The sequence below is a fragment of the Dendropsophus ebraccatus genome, chromosome 15 (assembly GCF_027789765.1).
Source record: "Dendropsophus ebraccatus isolate aDenEbr1 chromosome 15, aDenEbr1.pat, whole genome shotgun sequence".
NCBI classification, from domain to species: domain Eukaryota; kingdom Metazoa; phylum Chordata; class Amphibia; order Anura; family Hylidae; genus Dendropsophus; species Dendropsophus ebraccatus.
In genome coordinates this window covers 68133166-68155242 of record NC_091468.1, presented here as the reverse complement: position 1 = coordinate 68155242, position 22077 = coordinate 68133166, and the positions used below count along the sequence as shown (strand labels likewise).

At 43.9% G+C, this 22077-nt stretch overlaps 1 protein-coding gene across 2 annotated transcripts in view; it reads right to left on the bottom strand.

Annotated features, from left to right (window-relative positions):
- Positions 1-22077, bottom strand: part of ESR1 (estrogen receptor 1) — a 129969-nt gene that overhangs the window by 37868 nt on the left and 70024 nt on the right. For both annotated transcript variants that reach the window (XM_069954797.1, XM_069954798.1), the window contains 2 exons: positions 18409-18599; positions 3715-3831 (listed from right to left, as the gene is read on the bottom strand). In XM_069954797.1, the coding sequence (XP_069810898.1) occupies positions 3715-3831; positions 18409-18599 (308 nt within the window). The remainder of the gene's footprint in view (positions 1-3714; positions 3832-18408; positions 18600-22077) is intronic.

The following is a 22077-nucleotide window of genomic DNA, read 5'->3' as shown; positions in this document are numbered from 1 at the left end:
TGTTCCATAGCACATCTACCATATTTATGGACTACGCACGGAACGGGAGAATAAGGCCATAGGCTAGAACTTTACAACTGGTTTGTTGCAATAAAGTGATGTGAATTTGCCAGTGGATGGAGGGCTGTGGTTTCCTCCATATCCAGATTTGTGGAGAGATCGGCCTAATCCCTCATTCTGCCTTCACCACTAGACGTTGCTCTTTGTTGAGCGGTCCTGGGCCACTTGCCATAGTGTGTGTCCCTATAAGCAACTGTTAGCAGAGATTAGACAGTGCCAGAGAATAAAGAGAGAGACACCACTTTGAAAATGGGAACGTTGACACTCAATGCTGGTTTTTCGAGTGGGGTAGGGAATAAAACGAACTGATGTCAATCTGAACACCGAAGACTGAGGGCACCTCGCGAGCCTGCCCAGTGTTATCCGAGTCAATTGTTTCATTTTGACTTCATGCTCAAGTAAAATATGATTACTAAAACTATTTGATGAATTAGCCGTGCTTCCATGTATGTCGGCCATCTGCCCGGCCGAGGACTTCAAAAGGTAAATGCCATGGCACATAGCAGTTTAGGCAAATTTAGATAAGACGACACAAGTGCCAAGCGTTAACTCCCTGCCACAGATTGGCATTTTGACTGGGTGCCACCTGCCTGCATACTGTGCTGAGTCTTGTAGCGGGATTACATGAGATAGATCATGTTTTATTATGAGAAGAATGAACGGTGGTTCCTCTCCCGGGGAAGATGTAACATTATTTTGCTTGGCTCCTGTAGAAGACACATTACTGGCAGTCTTGCATCTTCATTCGGCCAAGGGAAAAAAAAAAATCACTGGCCTACATTTCTGCATTTATCAAAGAAAAAAAAAAATCCGTCAAGCATGGTGGGAAGAAGGTTTGGACATAGCTGTTGAAATCAGAAGACAGAAGTTTTCAGCAGGACTGGCCTCGGATTTTCACAAGCTTCGTATTAGATGGAATAATTGTAGGTTCCCAACATTTTCGGTCTATTAAATATTTCCTGTATGTTCCCCCTTGAGAAAACAATCCCCCAGAGAATTTTCCTTGTGGTTCTGGTAGAGTCTATTCTCTACGCCGGGAATGTTTTGTTCTTCAGCCTGAACCATCTGTTTTGCTGTAAGCTCATTGTCTGTGTGTGATCCAGCCTTCACCCTTCACATACAAGAAATTCTCCAGCCGAACACTATTCTTAATAAAATATAGATGTCAGATGGAGGCCTGAAAAATGCTCGCCTGCAATCCCAGGTTCTTTTTAGTCAGTGTAAAGGTCTTCTGCCAATATTTTCTGGATTGTCATGGAGTGGACCGAACCTGGTCGGGGACGTCCAGGGACTATCTGATGGTCAGCTGATTACTGATCCCAGTGGATGAATGGCCTAGTTTGCTAATGAGCGCAGTTGAAGGAAGTGACATATAAACCATGAATGGAAATACTGCTTGGCCCTAAGAATAGGCATTTATGCGTATAACCAGTATATATGGCGGCACTTTGGCTGGCGCTGTAATTGGGGCACTTTGGCAGGCCCCGAGTCCCCAGTGCACCAATATCCCCTGCCCCTCGGTGATGCAGCCAGACTTGATCTGAAGGAGACACATCCCCAAGGGGAGGATATAGCGATACACTAGGGGCACCAGGCCCGTCTCCAGTGCATAGAACAACACTATATCCGAATGAAGAAACTAGTGCAGATCGTGGGAATTGGGCGCCAATTTTCTTAAAAAAAGACTGTGCCACAAAGATTTACGCGCGGTGCTGACCAGGTCGTGAAAAAAAAAAAAGTTATGTAGTGAAATGGTTCATTTGCTTTATTGGTCACCCAGAGCTGCAGGCTGGCACTGCCTCCTTTACTAACTACTAAGTGGGTCTTCCAATTATTGGCCATGGACCAGAACAGCACTTGACCTTCATACTGTGAAACCAGATGTCACACGCTTACAGCAACCTGTTTATTACTTATGTCTTCTCTTCTTAACATGAACACCTGAAAAACACTGCAACCAAAGATTGTGCGACTTAGAAAGCCATGACTGACCAACTAAAAGGGAATCTGTCAGCTCCCGGGCCCTACCACTAGGCCCCTCTCGGGCCCTAAACTCTGTTTCCTGATTCGTCCCAGAGGAGCGGGCGTTAAGCTTTAGTAAAAATGGCACTAAAAATTATTTTCATCCCCAGCGTTCCGTGCACTATGGAAACATAGCAGCCGATTACACATTCTCTGTCTTCTAACCTGCTATTAGGTTCCATATAACTTGAAAAGAAATCTACTAGATAGACTTTAAATCTTAAGGATACACCACAGTCGATCACTCCAAGAGGCAATCCCCTGAGATCTGCTTAAAGTCTGGTATGAAATAGAAATCATCATAGACCCCAAACATAAGAGGCAAAGTCAACTCTGCCAAAAGACCTTCTCTGACCTTCTGCGCCCCCCCCCCCCCTCCTTGCTTGAGGGACAGCCTCTACTTATATTCAACTCTTCGGTTTCTCACACACCTATGGCTAGTCCTGATTACTCAAACTATTCAGGTAGCTTTCACTTTGACACCTAAAAAAAGCACGCGGCAAGGTTATCGGAAGAACGAGAGTCCGTTTTTGTGATCTTTGCACTCGGCTCACATGTGTTCAAATGGCCCTCTCTGAGTTTAAGTTGTAAAGCTTGTGGGACTTAAAGGGGAAGTATCGGCAGCTTAGACAAATCTAACCTACTGATAGCCCCCTATTGCACACAGGGTAGCGAGGAAGATGTTATGTCTCTTACCTTCCTCCTTGGTGCCATTCCTGTGCTGTTGTGTGTAATCCTTGTTCCGGAGCACTGTTAGGAGCAATGCCCCGCCCCCATAGTGCAGAGTCGGCCTAATAATAATCAATGGAGCGGGCCAGCTGGATCACTGCCTGGGGGGAGGGCGAGGCACTGCTTCTAATGGTGCGTTTGCACAGACAGATTTATATGACAGATCTTTAAAGCCAAAACCAGGAGTGGACTATAATCCGGGAACAGGTCATAAAGGAAAGACTGAGATTTCTCCTCTTTTCAAATCCATTCCTGGCTTTGGCTTCCAAAATCTGTCAGATAAATCTCTCTGTGTAAACGCACCCTAACGGTGCTCCGGAACGAGGATTACACTGCTAACAGCACGGGAACGGCACCAAGGAGGAAGGTAAGAGACATAACATCCTCCTCGCCACCCTGGGTGCAATAAGGGACTGTCAGCAGGTTAAATTTGTCTTTCGCCTTTAAAATTATTATCTTGGTGTTGCCCTTTTCTGTTGTTTGCAACTCTTTGTTGGTGAGAATTCATTTTACATCCTAAATTCTAGTGTCTCACCTTGATTTAACATCACTTCTTAGTACACGCATAAAAAGGAAAGTACAAAATTACATGCTCCAATTATGCGATATGAAACCTAAAAAGCCTACAACATTACAGAATGCACTTACAGCAATGTGCTTCAGAGGTCCTCTCAAACGTCTTATAGTTCGTGCCAACTTTTCCAGACGCTATAAAGGCTAATTTACTATGTGCATAGATTGCCTTTGTATGAACTTTCCAATTTAGCGATGGGAGAGCACGCTGGTCGTAAGCACTCATGGACAAACTTAGAGGGTTTCTAGATTGTAAGGTTCTTTGATTGAAACAAAGTGAGGTATCTTCTACATTTGGCAGATCCCTCTCTCCGTGCACTTAGTACCTACCCCCTTTCATCATCCCCACTTCATAGCACTTGCGGAGTCGACAGGCTTGACAGCTCTTTCTCCTGTTCTTGTCGATGGTGCACTGATTGGTTGCGGGACACATGTAGTCATTATGGCCTGCAAAGAAAGAAAGAAAAAAAGAGTGAGTTGTTGTGATGGGCGTTACAACCTTGTTTTCGGAAAAAGCACAGACCGCACTCTCTTCACTACACACAGGGAACCATGACACATTGCTAATCTATAACAATCTGTATATACAATAATACATTACTCCTATTAGACTGATAATATTTTATTGCCCACATATTTGGTTGCCCATAATCACACATTGGTGTAAGATTAGACGCCTACGAAGCTTTCAATTAAACATAATCAGAATTAGCCAATCAGATTATAAATGGACACTATAAATACTAATCATGTTAAATCAGCAGGGGAGGTGATTTATTACATCTTTGCAGTTGACTTCATTGACTTTATTTTTTTTTCTTGTTTTCTATATGATGCTATACATTTGGCCACTAGGTGTCTCACTTACTGAAACCTGCAGTCCGTCCTCCATCACTAAGGCCATTTGGTCTTTAGAAAAAGCAAATAAAGAGACCAAATGCAGGAAGTGATATCAGCTGTCTTAGTTAAAATAAATGCTGATTGGCCAAACTCTCCACCCACCAGATCAGAGTTAAAGACTCCACCCACCAGCTCAGAGTAAAAAAAAAAAGGCCCTCCCACCAGCTCACTGCGAAACTCAAGCGTGAGCAGCACAATGGGGCACTAAACAGTAAGGAACTTTTGTTTTGTCTTTTTTGTATACATATGTAATGACAGGTACACTTGAAACTCATTTTAAATAGTCGTCAGTCCATGGCCGCCACTATTTACAGTGATTCCGATTCTCATATAAAGTTCAGCTGTTCTAACAGGATTTTGCCTGACATTTACTTAGTAGAATTTTACAGCAAGAGCTATGGTCCATAAACCACTTCCAACACATCAAAGGGATCTCATTGTTGAACAGTAATGGTCTAGAAAAGGGTAAAAAAAAATTCTCAGACATTAGATATACCCTGGAACGCAGTGAAGACTGTCATCAAGAGGTGGATAAAATTTGGCACAACAGTGACATTACCAAGAACTGGAAGTCATTCAAAACTTGATGAAAAACAAGAAAAAATTGGCCAAGGAGGCTTCCAACAACATTAAAGAAGCTGCTGAAAATTCTGGTAAGTACTGGTTGTGTACTGCATGTGACAACAATCTCCTGTATTCTTCATATGACTGGGCTGTGGGGTAGGGTGGCAAGACCCAAGTCTTTTCCTACAAAGCAAAACATCCAAGTTCAGCTATGTTTTTCAAAAGCTGCTAAAAGCAGGTGTGAATACTTGCTATAGTCTGATGAGACCAGGGTTGAACTTCTCCACTTTTTGGACCAAATTCTAAAAGGTATGTTTGGTGCAAAGCGGACAGTGCACATTACCATCATACCCATTATACCCACAGTGAAGCATGGTGCAGGAAGCATTATGCATTGGAGCAAGGGCAAAGCTAGGATTCATGGGCACCATAGCAAAAAAACTCTACAGGGCCCATGAATCTTCTCCCCCCACACATACTCAACCAGCCTAGAGTGTTACTTCATTCTCCCAGCTTCCCGATGCACTTGTGCACTGGGGAGGCCAGGAGAAGGAACATCGGTTAACTACGCTAGGCCAGATGAGTATGAGTGTGATGGCCCAGTGCGGAGGGGGGTTCGGGTGAATGGAGCGTTGCTGCCACAAGCCTCTGTCCAGGGGTGCTTATACCATGGAGGCAGATCATCGTAGCTAGTACCATGGAGGCAGACTACCCTTCGCCAGTGCGGGCCCCCTAGCAGTTGCATGGTCTGCCTCTGTGGTAGCTTGACCACTGCTTCGGATCAGTTTTCTGCAGCTGGAACTGGAGCTTTAGTGAAGGTTTATCAGTTAATTCTGGCACAAAACCTTTAGGCCTCTGCTAAAAAGCTTCTGTGGGCAGTTGCACTTTAGAAGAGTCAACTATTAAAAATATGCCACAATATTTTACATTACATTAGAGTAATGCTTTGTTTAACAGCTGCTTTTGTTGCAGTGTCAAAAATTGGAAAATTACAATTTTTGTTAAATGCTGGAAAGAGAAAGGGGAATACAGCGCACGGCGCACATAGTGTAATTCTGCAGGGTAGGTTGGTGTAGTAGTGAGTGATAGAATATTGCTCACCTTTGCGTGTCGTGCTACGAGCCCGACACCGTCATTTAATTTTTGCCCTTGACAGCAGTGGATGTGGGTGGATAGAATCGTAAAATTAATTTTCTCCTAGGACAGCAGTGGATATTGGCAAATGCACCCACGGACTGGTTGAATTGGACACTGGCTTTACAGCAAGCAAACTAGGATACTAATGGGTTAACTTCACCCACAACCTGGATTCAATAGACACCACTTCTCACACACACTAGGTTAACTTCACCTACAGCACCCCCAGGCACTCACCCACAATGGACTCACCTAGCCTCTCCTCTCTGTTCCTATCTCTCTCAATGCACATACAGCCTACTGCCCGCACCCAGGAAGTGGATCACACTATATACAGGGCAAGGGAGAAGCTCTGACATCACAGAGGGGCTTGCAGGTGATTGGACTGCCACAAGGGATTATGGATAATCCCTTGCTCCCGCCAAATGACAGTACTATAAGTTAACATGTGCGCCCACAATGTTTAGAGAATTTGTAAATGAATTCGCTTAGGAGCATGCCTTCTCTGCAGTGTTAGGCTGACGGCTGCGGCCTATCTCGGCCAATGATTGGCCGAGCAGCCGGCGGCCTGTCAAAGCAGAGAAGACAGAGCTGCAGATAACGGGGAAGGTCTCCGAGGACACTGGGGAACATGGTAAGGTGAGTTAATACCTTATTTTTTTGTTTACAGATTTATGAGCCATCGGCCACGTAGCGTGCATTGCTATTAGACGTAGCAATGCCGATGCTTTTAGGTCAAGACCTAAAGAGATGATCAGCCGATGATCATGTGATCGGCTAATCGTTCTCTCTATTGCATGGATCGATAACCAGCTGAATTGGCCTGATTTGGCCTATTATTGCTCCGTGTAATAGGGCCCTAAATGTAGCTGATGGGGTTGAACACAATGACAGGATGGCCCTAAAGAATCAGAAAGAAAAACAACAACAAAAAACTAATCTAATCAGGGCATTCTCTCTAAATCTCTAAACCCTACCAAATAACGCTTTCTCAGAATTTACTGATAATAGAATCTTACAACATTCCAAGTGTTTATCTAGGTTCTTAAAGTCAAATAGGCAAATGGAAGCATCTGTACCTGTATCTGTACCTTGACAACTACTATAATTTCACTGTAAGAAAAGTCTGGTGTCAGCCCTGGCTATTTTATAAAATGCTTCAAAATCATTATTTAAAAAGAAAAATTAGACAATATTCAGTGATTACTGAAAGAGTAGTAGATGCTTGGAACAAACTTCCAGCAGATGTGGTTGGTAAATCTACAGTAACAGAATGTAATCCTGCCTGGTATATACATATATCTATTCTAACATAATAAGAAGGGAAATACTAATGTCAGGATTGTGCAGTAACCTGGTGTGAACTGGGCCTGTTTTTACTTTTGCGTGACACACCCGCTTGCTTCTCAGCTCCCTAGCAATGCAGGAGTTAGGGTGGTATTACACAGGCCGATGGGGGCCCGATAATACCTGTAGACGAGCAGCGATCTGCTAGATCGTCGCTCGTTTACTGGACCTACTACACAGCCCGATAATCGTTAAACAAGGGCTGCAGGGACATAGTTACCGATGTCCTTGCAGCCCTTGCTTAACTATATACATTACCTATCCACGTTCCAGGGCTGCTGCTGCTGCTGCAGTCTTCTTCTCCACGGGTCCCGCTTGCTCTAACTTCAGAGTGGCCTGCCTGCTGACAGGCCGCTCAGCCAATCACAGGCCCAGGCCACTCTGAAGCTAGAGAGCGCAGGACCCGTGGAGAAGAAGACCGCAGCAGCAGCCCTGGAATGTGGATAGGTAATGTATATCGTCAGTCGCGGGCCGCGCACCGCTATTACATGCGCCCAACGAAAATAGGTCTAAACCTATATCAACGATCAGCCGAATCATCGTATTTATTACATGGAACGATTATCGCTCCGTGTAATAGTACCCTAAGGCTGGGTTCACACTATGTATATTTGAGGCTGTATTTGTGAGGCTGTATAGCAACCAAAACCAGGAGTGGATTGAAAACACAGAAAGGCTATGTTCACATAATGTTGTAATTGAGTGGATGGCCGTCATTTAATGGCAAATTTTTGCTGTTATTTTAAAACAACGGCTGTTATATTGAAATAATGGCAGTTATTTACCGTTATATGACGGCCATCCACTCAATTTCAACATTGTGTGAACAGAGCCTTTCTGTGTTTTCAATCCACTCCTGGTTTTGGTTGCTATGAGGACCTGACTTGAGGACCAAATACTGCCTGAAGTATACAGTGTGTGAACCCAGCCTTAAACTGATCACTGCTAGACTTGATTATACAGCTAAATAAGTCTATTGACTGACTGGTTTCTCTACCTGTCTGGAACCTGGAAGATCTGAGTTCCTGGCTCTTAATTATCATAAAAGAAAGCTAAGCCAGTCTCCCAGTGCTGGCTTTTAGGTCTCAGCTCCCCCTGTCTATTCCTGCGATCCCTGTCCTAACTCCCTCTGCTTGCTCGACTTTGTTACCTGACCTCTGGCTTTTTGACTATCCAATTGTTACCGGATTTTGTACTACGCTGCCCGTTTGGTTCTGACCTTGCTTGTTTGACTATCCGATATTGTGTTTGTTTGTCTGTCTTGTTCTGTGTGCACGTGTGTGTGCAATGTGCTGGAGATTCTCTCAGTCATCTCTATGGGGCGCTCTGCCCCCTCCCGCTCCCTTCCTGTATGTCTCCCTCTAACCTTCCTGGGCGCTCAATGTATCTGCGTGCCTAATTTGGGGTCAAACTGTTCAGGCGTTTGGAAGTCTATAGAGGACAGACAGACAGACAGACACAAAATTTTATAATATAGTTAAATCACTGAATGCTTAGAACGTAAAATAGGGTAGCATATACACACACAGCAGCAGGTTAAGACAAATCTAACCTGCTGATAGCTTCTAATGGGAATGGGGTGCAGAGAACGAAGGTTATGTCTCTTAGTTTGGTCAATAGAAGGTAGTGCGCGCACTAGGGGTGGACTAGGCTCACGTGTTGATACCTAGTCGATGCATAGACATATACGAACCAACTGAGATAATAGTCGGGGTGCAACGGGGAAAAGGAGAACGATACTGGCATAAGCGAAGAGAAACAAAAGTCCAGTGCACTCACCGATCTGCTGGAATCTTCAGTGGTTTATTGATAGCAAATCATACCGAGGAGGGGGAAAGGTGGAATAGGTGCGGGACCGTTTCTGCAATCACAACAGTTTCACGCCGCAGCGCTTTGTCAAGTTCAGAGTACGTCACTACCGGGATAGGAGTGTTTTATATACAATCAGTGCACACATGTGTCAAAACAGAAATACAAAAAACAAGTAATAAAGTATAAAAATACAATCTCGAAAACGCTCCAGTCATTTCTTTCATTGAGCCCGTTTGGGCCAGTAGCGTCTAATTCTGCTATCCAGATAGCTTCTCTTCTGAGAAGACTCTGGTGTTTGTCTCCTCCTCTGTCTTTAGGATCGATCCTCTCAAGACCTAGGAAACGCAGACATTTCGCGTCTCCCTCATGGGCCGTGTTCACATGCTCTATAAGACGGGGAACGCCTTTCCCCGTTCTTACGGAGTACATGTGTTCTTTAAAGGGCGTCCATATAGGTCGTTTGGTTTTACCTATATAGAAGCGATTGCATGGGCACACAATGCCGTATACTGTGAATGTAGATCTGCATGTGATTAGATTATGAATGTAACAATCTGTACCATTGAGTTTGATGTAGTCAGTGGTGATAAGCTGGGAACAGTAATTGCACGTCCCGCAGCGCTTGTTACCTTTCAGATGCGTGTGTGTCAACCATTCACTACCAGTATTTTTGATGACTGAATTCACATTTAGTATATCGCTGATGGTGCGATTTTTACGATATGTAATTAAAAGGACCATGTGACGCGATTTCGCCAATGTCTTCATCTTGTTCAAGTATATGCCAGTGTCTACGTATACTTTGGGCTATAATATTGTTAAGTGGTGAGTTTTGGAAGGCGAAAGTAAATTTTCTGTGTTGAGTATCTGGGGGAGGTTTAGTTGGAAGTAGGCTTTCTCTGGACAGCATATCCACTTTTTTTCTCTAGCATCTGCTATGATCTTTGGAGGGTAATGTCTAGCTACCAACCTCATCTCCAATTCCTGGGCCTGGCTGGAGAAGGATTGCTGAGTATTATTTATTCTTTTTAGACGGACCAATTGGCTGAATGGAATAGAGTTTTTAACTATAGTAGGGTGGGAACTAGCATAGTGAAGGACCGAATTGCAGGCAGTTTTTTCTCTAAAGACAGATGTCGAGAGGTGGCCATTTTCTACGTCGACTTGGACGTCTAGGAAGTCTAGAGACATGCCTCCTATCTTATATGTGAACAGCATGTTCACACCGTTGGAAGTATTTAGAAACTCAACAAATTGAGCAAAGCCACTCTCACTCCCCTCCCACACGACGAACACATCATCGACATACCTAAAGTATGCTTTGATGCTACCGATGTGTGGGTTTAGGGCATTAAAGACCAGATCATTTTCAAGTTTGGCCAAAAACAAATTTGCATACGTGCAGGAGACCGGTGTGCCCATGGCCGTCCCAATCTCCTGCACGTACCACTGATCCTGAAACAAAAAAACATTATTGTTCAAAATAAATAGCAGAGATAAAACCACCACGCAGAACCCACGGGAGACCCGCTGCACTGTAGGTCCCCTGGGATTCTAGATTTCAATTCACAGAAGGCTCAATGTGTTCGCCTCTTAGCGACATGGACGAACAGACTTTGACGGACAGACCCGGTCTACATGAACCCTTTAAAGGAGGGAAGAAGTCGACCTATTGCCCCCAAGTTACACCAGGAGGCCCGATAGACACATTCCAGAAGTTTGTGGCTCAGGATGTGAAAGCCCTACTTTATCCCAAGCCCACTAATAACTTATCAGCCGCCGAGAACAGGGCCTTGAAATGGCTGAAAGGTTGCCCTGACCTAGTTGTGAAGAGGGCGGATAAAGGTGGGGCTGCCGTGATCATGTCACGCTCCTACTACAACGAAGAGGCTAATAGGCAGCTGCAAGATCGTACCACCTATACCCCTTTGGCAAAAAATCCTTTGCCCAGGATACATGAACGGTTACGCTGCCTCCTCAACAAGCACAGTTGCAAAGGAGGAATTGACGCACAGCAGAGAAGCTGCTCCCACTGTCACCTAGGGCGCCCAGGTGGTACTTTCTTCCTAAGGTCCATAAAAACCTGGACATACCACCTGGGCGCCCCATAGTGTCAGCCATAGGCTCCACCACCGAGTTCTTGTCACAATTTCTGGACTGGACGTTGAGGCCCCTCCTGGTCGGGACACCGGGCTATCTCAAGGACTCAGGGGACTTCATCAATGCTTTAGAGTCTGTCCATATCACTGAAGGATGCATTCTAGCATCTATTGATGTTGAGAGCCTCTACACCCGCATCCCTCATGATGCGGGTGTAGAGGCGATCGACTGGTTCGTATCTAGATGTGAGAAGCCCCCTGAATTCAGGGACTTTGTTAAAGAATCTCTGCTATTTATTTTGAACAATAATGTTTTTTTGTTTCAGGATCAGTGGTACGTGCAGGAGATTGGGACGGCCATGGGCACGCCGGTCTCCTGCACGTATGCAAATTTGTTTTTGGCCAAACTTGAAAATGATCTGGTCTTTAATGCCCTAAACCCACACATCGGTAGCATCAAAGCATACTTTAGGTATGTCGATGATGTGTTCGTCGTGTGGGAGGGGAGTGAGAGTGGCTTTGCTCAATTTGTTGAGTTTCTAAATACTTCCAACGGTGTGAACATGCTGTTCCCATATAAGATAGGAGGCATGTCTCTAGACTTCCTAGACGTCCAAGTCGACGTAGAAAATGGCCACCTCTCGACATCTGTCTTTAGGAAAAAAACTGCCTGCAATTCGGTCCTTCACTATGCTAGTTCCCACCCTACTATAGTTAAAAACTCTATTCCATTCAGCCAATTGGTCCGTCTAAAAAGAATAAATAATACTCAGCAATCCTTCTCCAGCCAGGCCCAGGAATAAGAGATGAGGTTGGTAGCTAGACATTACCCTCCAAAGATCATAGCAGACGCTAGAGAAAAAAAGTGGATATGCTGTCCAGAGAAAGCCTACTTCCAACTAAACCTCCCCCAGATACTCAACACAGAAAATTTACTTTCGCCTTCCAAAACTCACCACTTAACAATATTATAGCCCAAAGTATACGTAGACACTGGCATATACTTGAACAAGATGAAGACATTGGCGAAATCGCGTCACATGGTCCTTTAATTACATATCGTAAAAATCGCACCATCGGCGATATACTAAATGTGAATTCAGTCATCAAAAAAACTGGTAGTGAATGGTTGACACACACGCATCTGAAAGGTAACAAGCGCTGCGGGACGTGCAATTACTGTTCCCAGCTTATCACCACTGACTACATCAAACTCAATGGTACAGATTATTACATTCATAATCTAATCACATGCAGATCTACATTCACAGTATACGGCATTGTGTGTCCATGCAATCGCTTCTATATAGGTAAAACCAAACGACCTATATGGACGCCCTTTAAAGAACACATGTACGCCGTAAGAGCGGGGAAAGGCGTTCCCCCGTCTTATAGAGCATGTGAACACGGCCCATGCGGGAGACGGGAAATGTCTGCGTTTCCTAGGTCTTGAGAGGATCGATCCTAAAGACAGAGGAGGAGACAAACACCAGAGTCTTCTCAGAAGAGAAGCTATCTGGATAGCGGAATTAGACGCTACTGGCCCGAACGGGCTCAATGAAAGAAATGACTGGAGCGTTTCCTGTAAGATTGTATTTTTATACTTTATTACTTGTATTTTGTATTTCTGTTTTGACACATGTGTGCACTGATTGTATATAAGACATTCCTATCCCGGTAGTGACGTACTCTGAACTTGACAAAGCGCTGCGGCGTGAAACTGTTGTGATTGCAGAGACGGTCCCGCACCTATTCCACCTTTCCCCCTCCTCGGTATGATTTGCTATCAATAAACCACTGAAGATTCCAGCAGATCGGTGAGTGCACTGGACTTTTGTTTCTCTTCGCTTATGCATGTCTCTTAGTTTCCCCCACGGCGCCGTTCACCTGCAGTTAGTAGTTAAATCCATGGTCCGGAGCACCATTAAGACCACTGCTCCTCCCCCAGAGCGCTGATCCGGCCCGCTCGCTCCATTGATTATTAGAAGGAGCGGCGGGCTCAGCCCAATGGGGGAGGGGCAGTGCTCCTAATGGTGCTCTGGGCTGAGGAATACACGGCTAACCTCACAGGAACGGCGCCGAGGAGGAAGGCAAGACACATATCATCCTCCTCAGCGTCTTCTGTGCATTAGGGGGATATCACGAGGCTAGATTCTTCTAACCTGCTGATAGTTCCCCTTTAACAATATAAAAAATAAAAATTATAAGAGCGTCCTATTTTTTGTGTTACCTCGCAAGCTCTGCAATAGCTCACATGCTCTTTTATACCAATTTGTAAATTAACAATAAAAACCCAAATAAATAAGATAAATAAAAAGTCCACCAGAGTCACATGGCTGATCCTAATCTTTTTTTTTTTCCTCTTAAAACTTGGCAAGAACTGTGATATTCCCCTTCTACTTTTTATCAGATTTTTATAAATCACAAAACTTTTAAGAGGCTGGCACCAGATCAATCCCACATCTGCATCACACAAACGTAACTTGTCTTATGCTGGGAGAATGGAGGCGGAAAAAAATTAGGGGTGGGGGGTTGATTCCAGCACCAGTGCGGAGCGGCATTACTGTGCACTTTTTTTGTTTTCGTTTTTTTGCACAAGCCCCATTTTCCACAAAAAAATTTCACAAAAAATATATTGCCGTGACCGCTAATTAGCTTTTTAAATGCAGCTGTCAAAGCTGACAGCTGCATTTAAAAAGCAGCTTTTGCCCATCCCTGGTGTCAAGTGGGGGGGGATTTCCCCCCCCACGACGTGGTCACGGAGGAGCGATCCCCGCATCTCATACCGCCCGGGGTCTGTGCCGTAGTGGCGCTGATCCCGGCTCAGCACTTTATTGTTTTCGACTGCAGCAGCCGAAAGCAATAGAATGCCTATCTCATCTCATGAGAGATCAGTGTGCATATACTAGAAGTCCCCCAGGGGGAATAACCCTGGGGCTTCTAGTATATGTTTAAAAACAAAATAAAAAATAATATAAACAACCCCCTCCCCTAATAAAAGTTTGAATCACCCCCCTTTTCCCATTTTATAATACGTAATCGCCCAAACTATTAATTTATTTCATTCCTGATCTCGCACGGTAAATGACGTAAGCGCAAAACAATCCCAAAGTGCAAAATTGCGCATTTTTGGTCGCATCAAATCCAGAAAAATTGTAGTAAAAAGATCAAAAAGTCGCATATGCGCAAACAAGATAGAAAGTACAGATCATGGCACATAAAATGACACCTGACACAGCCCCATAGACCAAAGGATAAAAGCGCTATAAGCCTGGGAATGGAGCGGTTTTAGAGAACTTATATTTGTTAACAATGGTTTGAAATTTTACAAGACATCACATAATATAAAAGTTATACATGTTACATATCGTTGTAATCGTACTGACGTGAGGAACATAAATAACAAGACAGTTTTACCCCAGGGCGAACGACCTAAAAACAACCCCCCCCCCCCCCTAAATAAAAAAAAAGTGTTGTTTTTTTTTTTTTTTCATTTCACCACACATTTCATTTTTTTCGGGTTTCACAGTGTACTTTATGCATAATTTCAGCCTGTCATTGCAAAGTACAATTAGTGACGCAAAAAATAAGAGCTCATGTAGGTCTGTAGGTGAAAAATTGCAACTGCTATGGCCTTTTAAGCACAAGGAAGAAAAAACTAAAATGCTAAATTTTAAATTGGCCCGGTCCACTAAGGGTTAAAGAGGTTTCCGGGCATGCTTTGTGACCTGCGCTCCGGTAAATAAAAGCTTGTAGCTATTCAGGAGCTCGGAAAAGCTTATTTAACTCTCTGTACTATAAAATAAAAGCATGCCTCTACATCCTGGAAGCACAGCTGGGTATATGAAAGGTATCATGTTTCTCCTTGTCCATGTCAGCAGTTTGGAACCTGAATTACAGCAGACAGATTCACTTTATTTTTTAGTGCATTCTCGGTTATTAAGCCTTACTCCATTTTACAGCTGCAAGTACGGCACGCAAATTTACTTCCTTACTGCTATGAGATGGTGCTGGTGGAAGGTCTCGGAACAGGCTTAGACTGTTCTGGGCTGATGATTAACATAGTGTTCTACTATACAAGGCATGTGGGGAGGAAAGGGTGACTGATGCACTGGGTTTTTGTTGTGTGAGTAGACAAGCAAGAAACAGTGGGACAGAAAGGAAAGGGTTACCCTAAGCACTGAACAGGCTGGCACTGGAAATAAAATGCCTCAAGCTATAGAAGCATATAGAATTTTTATATCGCTAGAAGTTGGCCTTGGTAATATGGGAGGAATCTTATTCTGTTTTTCTAAACACCTGTTAAAACAATTCCGTCAATTAAACCATTGAAGTAACTATCCGCGCTTTTTTTTTTAATTTTTTTTTTTAGCGTTCACGGCTTGATGTAAGAAGATTACAGATATGAATTGTAACCACTTTGTAATGTCAGGCTTCTAGTTTTATAAGACAGGACTGTAAAAAGATGAAGGCCGCGGAGGAGGTCTTTTTTGCTTGGATCTTACAAAGAAAAAAAGAAAAAAAAGTTTTTATGCAAAAGTCTCCCCCAGAAAGGATTAAAGACTTTCTAAAAGAAAACCAGATAAATGAGGAAAAAAACTCACATGTTATGCCAACTAATTACAGTGTACAAGTTGTACTAGGATAATTGTATCAGCCGGTGACAAATGTTGTTTCTTTCCTCATAGTATCCAAATGGATTTAATTGCGGTTCCGCCATGGTCAAGATTTAATTGATTTGGCAAAGTAAACCCTATACTAATTCACTCCTCCTCAACTCAATGTCAACCTCAGTACATCCTTACGTAAACTCTTGAGGGAACATCCAATATAAAATACTTTATAACTATCAAAGGAGAAAATAAAATTTATACCCAATCTTGATGTAACTTAAAAGGGAAAAAGAAACAATATAACCTATATTAATACAATGCATCAACAATTAAAAACGATACAACATTGCAAATAGCCTTACATAGATATCTCATTTTGAGTCTACAGTTTCTATGAAGACCCATGTGTTTCCATGGCAACAGACTACAAACTATGCAGTCTGATCCTGCAGTTACCGAACATCAATTTTTCCCCCCTACTATATGTTAACCTATCAAATATATGTTACAAAGAAGAGATTGATAGAGAAAGAGCTACAAACAAACATTCAATAACCAATCCGCTGAGAGGGTCTTAATAGTTTCATAATAAATCAAGTTCTTGGCATGAAACATTTGGCCACCTGCTCTGGGATCTTGGGTGTAAGCACAATGGGCAAGCGGGTCTTCGTTAAGTGACAGTGACCAGCAAGTGTAGGTTAAGGGGGAGATTTATCAAGACTGGGGTAGTTGTACACTGGTCTTAAACAGAGCGCTGCCCACAATTACCCAGCCAAATTTACTAAAAGGTGCACACCTCTTCATAAAGCCGATGGGACCTGCACCTGCTGCTGCTCTGGAGCAGGTGTACATTTCCGACATGGTCTTGGCTGTGCACTTAGCGTCATTGGGACACTCTTTCCTCCTCCACACAGTCCTGTCTCTGAGCTCTACAGGCAGCTCTGTCCTCCTCCACACAGTCCTGTCTATGAGCTCTACAGGCAGCTCTTTCCTCCTCCACCCAATCCTGTCTCTGAGCTCTACAGGCAGCTCTTTCCTCCTCCACCCAATCCTGTCTCTGAGCTCTACAGGCAGCTCTTTCCTCCTCCACCCAATCCTGTCTCTGAGCTCTACAGGCAGCTCTTTCCTCCTCCACCCAATCCTGTCTCTGAGCTCTACAGGCAGCTCTTTCCTCCTCCACCCAATCCTGTCTCTGAGCTCTACAGGCAGCTCTTTCCTCTTCCAAATAATCCTGTCTCTGAGTTCTACAGGCAGCTCTTTCCTCATCATAGCTTGGTTTTTCATCTGATATGCATTGTCAACTATGTCCAACCAAGGCGTAGAAACGTCTCAAAAGATCAAGAAAGCTAAATTTCAACTATAATATCAAAAAGGTCTAAATTCTAAAATTCTGTTTTCATTTCATTATTATATGGCATTGAGTGCAGATTGATGGGGAAAACATAATTCTTTTCTTTTTTTTGTGCACATAAATGGTCACAAAACCAGAAAAAAAGTGAAAAAGGTCTGAAGACTTTACAAATGCATTGGATAGGTTGACTGTAGAAGTAGAATTTCTCTCTCAGCTGAATTTAGAATTTTAGTAATAGAAAAAGAAAATTGGACAGTAATAGAGTGCAAGAACTGATGGGAAGTCTTATAAAAAGCCTTTTTAAAGTTTGCTTGGCATTCGTCTTGGCATAGCCGCAGCCGCAGTATATAATCATAAAATCTGTAGTGACAACACATTTCTAATATTAACCAGTATAGGAAGTTATCCCGGTTTCCCACAGAAATTACTTTTCATTCATAGTTGGAACATACAGTAGAGTCCAGACCCAGGACATTAGTGAGCTATATTAGAGCTAAGCCAGTAGGCCCAACTTATCAAAGAGAACATGCGGGGGGGGGGGGGGGAAGGGGGGTAGCTAGGTTTCATGGGGCCCCATAGCAGGCATGGCCTGGAGCAGTCCCCAAGGTGGCCACTATACTGTGTGGCTTTGTTGTCCTTGTTCTGTTCTGTTGTGTCTGTGTGTGTTGTGTCTCTCTGTGGTCTGCTATCGGGGTCGGGGGGTACTGGTGCTGTGTCTCTCTGTGGGGGGTTGGGGGTTGAAGAATTTGGCAGCCGCTGTGTGGCTCTGTGATCAGTAGCCAGTACCATGGGGGCAGATCACACTTTGTTCAGGACCCCCTTGCCACATGGGCCCCCATAGCAGTTGCGTGGTCTGCCTCCATGGTGACTACACCACTGAACATGCTATATATAAAGTAAAGTTTAGATACTGTTGTATATAATCCAAGTGCTTCTTTTAGAATATGTGATACATATAATATACGGACTATTCATTCAGCGTGCTCCATTTGTGTAGAACAGCTTGTGTGTTAGATATTTCCCAATAAGATGCAGAATGTGAATTGCTCTGACATCTCTTCAGCTGGCACAGTGGTGGATATGGAGTCATGCTGAGATAATACTAGACATGAGGGTGAGGTTCCCAGTAAACAACTAATATAATAGTGCTGCTAAGTAAAATCCATTGTATTAACAGGTTTTAGTATAATTGTGACTATACCTTGTATACTTCTCTTGAAGAAAGCCTTGCAGCCCTCACATGACCATACTCCATAGTGATAGCCAGATGCGTAGTCACTGCACACTGCACAATAGCGGGTTTCCTTGCTGGACTCCATGGGTGGGGTTCCCTTATCATTGGATGCAGATATTCGCTCCCTTCCACTTGGACGTCTGTTGTCTGAACCTGACCTGACAGCAACAAACATGAAGCAGACATTAAAGATAACAGGGAGTTTTCCAAAAGTAAGCAGAAATCTCACATACATACAATACACACAGTACAGTAGTAGTACAGTCAGTGCACCGCCATCTCCCATCCTGTACTGTATAAGATTGCTGGAGTGCATATACAGTACAGTAGTAGTACAGTCAGTTCACTACCATCTCCCATTCTGTACTGTATAAGACTGCTGGGGTGCATATACAGTACAGTAGTAGTACAGTCAGTGCACCGCCATCTCCCATCTGTACAGGACTGCTGGAGTGCATATACAGTACAGTAGTAGTACAGTCAGTGCACCACCATCTCCCATCCTGTACTGTATAAGATTGCTGGAGTGCATATACAGTACAGTAGTAGTACAGTCAGTGCACCGCCATCTCCCATCTGTACAGGACTGCTGGAGTGCATATACAGTACAGTAGTAGTACAGTCAGTGCATCACCATCTCCCATCCTGTACTGTATAAGACTGCTGGAGTGCATATACAGTACAGTAGTAGTACAGTCAGTGCACCACCATCTCCCATCCTGTACTGTATAAGACTGCTGGAGTGCATATACAGTACAGTAGTAATACAGTCAGTGCACCATCTCCCATCCTGTACTGTATAAGACTGCTGAAGTGCATATACAGTACAGTAGTAGTACAGACAGTGCACCACCATCTCCCATCCTGTACTGTATAAGATTGCTGGAGTGCATATATAGTACAGTAGTAGTACAGTCAGTGCACCACCATCTCCCATCTGTACAGGACTGCTGAAGTGCATATACAGTACAGTAGTAGTACAGTCAGTGCACCACCATCTCCCATCTGTACAGGACTGCTGAAGTGCATATACAGTACAGTAGTAGTACAGTCAGTGCACCGCCATCTCCCATCTGTATAGGACTGCTGGAGTGCATATACAGTACAGTAGTAGTACAGTCAGTGCACCACCATCTCCCATCCTGTACTGTATAAGACTGCTGGAGTGCATATACAGTACAGTAGTAGTACAGGCAGTGCACCACCATCTCCCATCATGTACTGTATAAGACTGCTGGAGTGCATATACAGTACAGTAGTAGTACAGTCAGTGCACCACCATCTCCCATCCTGTACTGTATAAGATTGCTGGAGTGCATATACAGTACAGTAGTAGTACAGTCAGTGCACCACCATCTCCCATCCTGTACTGTATAAGACTGCTGGAGTGCATATACAGTACAGTAGTAGTACAGTCAGTGCACCGCCATTTCCCATTCTTTACAGTGCTATGGTGGGGCCAGTATACGGTAAAGGGTGAGGAGTTAGTGACTGCTGTACTATAATTGCTGGTTTGGTTGAACATTTATATATTTATGAATAATAAAAAAAAGTGTATGACTTTGATAAGGGCTACATTGTAGTTCCTAGATGACTCCTGTAGGACAGAGTATCTCCTAAACATGTTCCTGATAGGCAGTGATACTATCTACTACAAATAGTAGAAAGGACAACCGGTGAACTGGTGCCAGTGCTATGGACACAGACCTATTGATGCTCATGGGAAACACTGCCAACCAGTCTAATCCCACAGAATGCCACTATAGTAAAAATGTATGTAAGCTCGCTGTGTATAGAGAAGCATAGCTGCAGACTGGTTGGCTGACCCATGTCCACCAACAGAAGTGCCAAGCATGGACATGTCAATGTACAAAAAAAAAAAGGAGTACTTGGATCCTTGGTTGCGAGTCGCAAAACATGAGAATAGCCAGATATCCCTAGCCTGTTGTCAAGGGGTGCCTCCAGATTGGGAGATCACCAAACGCTCTGATAGGTAGCCCCTTAAGTCCCACTCGGTTGTGAGTCTCGAAACATAAATAAAGGGAAATACCAGGGTGTCTCCTTTTGTGTCAAAGTCTTACTCTGTTGCGAGTATTGCAATATGACAAGGGTTTACCAAGGCAGGCATCCATCCACAGACAGCTGTTTCGGGGTATTTGCCCCTCGTCAGTGTAGAGCAGGATTAAAATTTTAAGGGGGCATCAATGGAGACTCGAGTGAGTACTTCATTGGAATTTTTTGCACCGATCTCCCTGAGCTCAGTGATTGCTGTGTTTTGTTGGTCTATTTTTCATTGCCCCCCGTTAGCCAGAATTCTGTTCCACACTGACGAGGGGCAAATACCCTGAAACAGCTGTCTGTGGATGGATGCCTGCCTTGGTAAATCCTTGTGATGTTGCAATACTCACAACAGAGTTGTGGCACAAAAATGGGCCACCCTGGTGTATCCCTATTTATGTTCCAATACTCACAATCAAGTGGGACTTAAGGGCCTACCTATCAGGGTGCACTCCCCATCTGGAGGCACCCCTTGGCAACAGGCTAGGGATATCTGGCTATTCCCGTGCTTTAAGACTCACAACGGAGGCTCCACGAACTCCTTTTTTGAATATTTAAATTTTTAGGGAGCATCAATGGAGACTCTTGATTGAGTATTTCTCCCTGAGCTCAGTAATTGCTGTGTTTTGTTAAGCATGGACATGTCAGCACCAGGACAGGACCATGGATCAATGGAAGAAGATTTGGATGGCCGGATGCACGTGTGTTTTGCTTATCCAGGTACAATCCACTACAGACTTTCAATTTTAGAGGCACCCGCTGGGCTCCTAATGCACAATGCCCAAAGGCGTAAGGTAGTTTACAAAGAATTCACTGACGAGTAAAAATTACACCCAAAGATGATAAAACGTAACTTTTAATCAAACTATAAAAAGCTAATCACACCACATAAAAAAAAAAAAAAAAAAGTGCTCAACCAGTGCAACTAATCACTGCCTTAGCGGAGAAGATGTGTATATATATATTATATATTTTATATATACACTCACCGGCCACTTTATTAGGTACACCTGTCCAACTGCACGTTACCACTTAATTTCTAATCAGCCAATCACATGGCGGCAACTCAGTGCATTTAGGCATGTAGACATGGTTAAGACAATCTCCTGCAGTTCAAACCGAGCATCAGTATGGGGAAGAAAGGTGATTTGAGGCCTTTGAACGTGGCATGGTTTTTGGTGCCAGAAGGGCTGGTCTGAGTATTTCAGAAACTGCTGATCTACTGGGATTTTCACGCACAACCATCTCTAGGGTTTACAGAGAATGGTCCGAAAAAGAAAAAAACATCCAGTGAGCGGCAGTTCTGTGGGCGGAAATGCCTTGTTGATGCCAGAGGTCAGAGGAGAATGGGCAGACTGGTTCCAGCTGATAGAAAGGCAACAGTGACTCAAATAGCCAACCGTTACAACCAAGGTAGGCAGAAGAGCATCTCTGAACGCACAGTACGGCCAACTCTGAGGCAGATGGGCTACAGCAGCAGAAGACCACACCGGGTGCCACTCCGCTCAGCTAAGAACAGGAAACTGAGGCTACAATTTGCACAAGCTCATCGAAATTGGACAGTAGAAGATTGGAAAA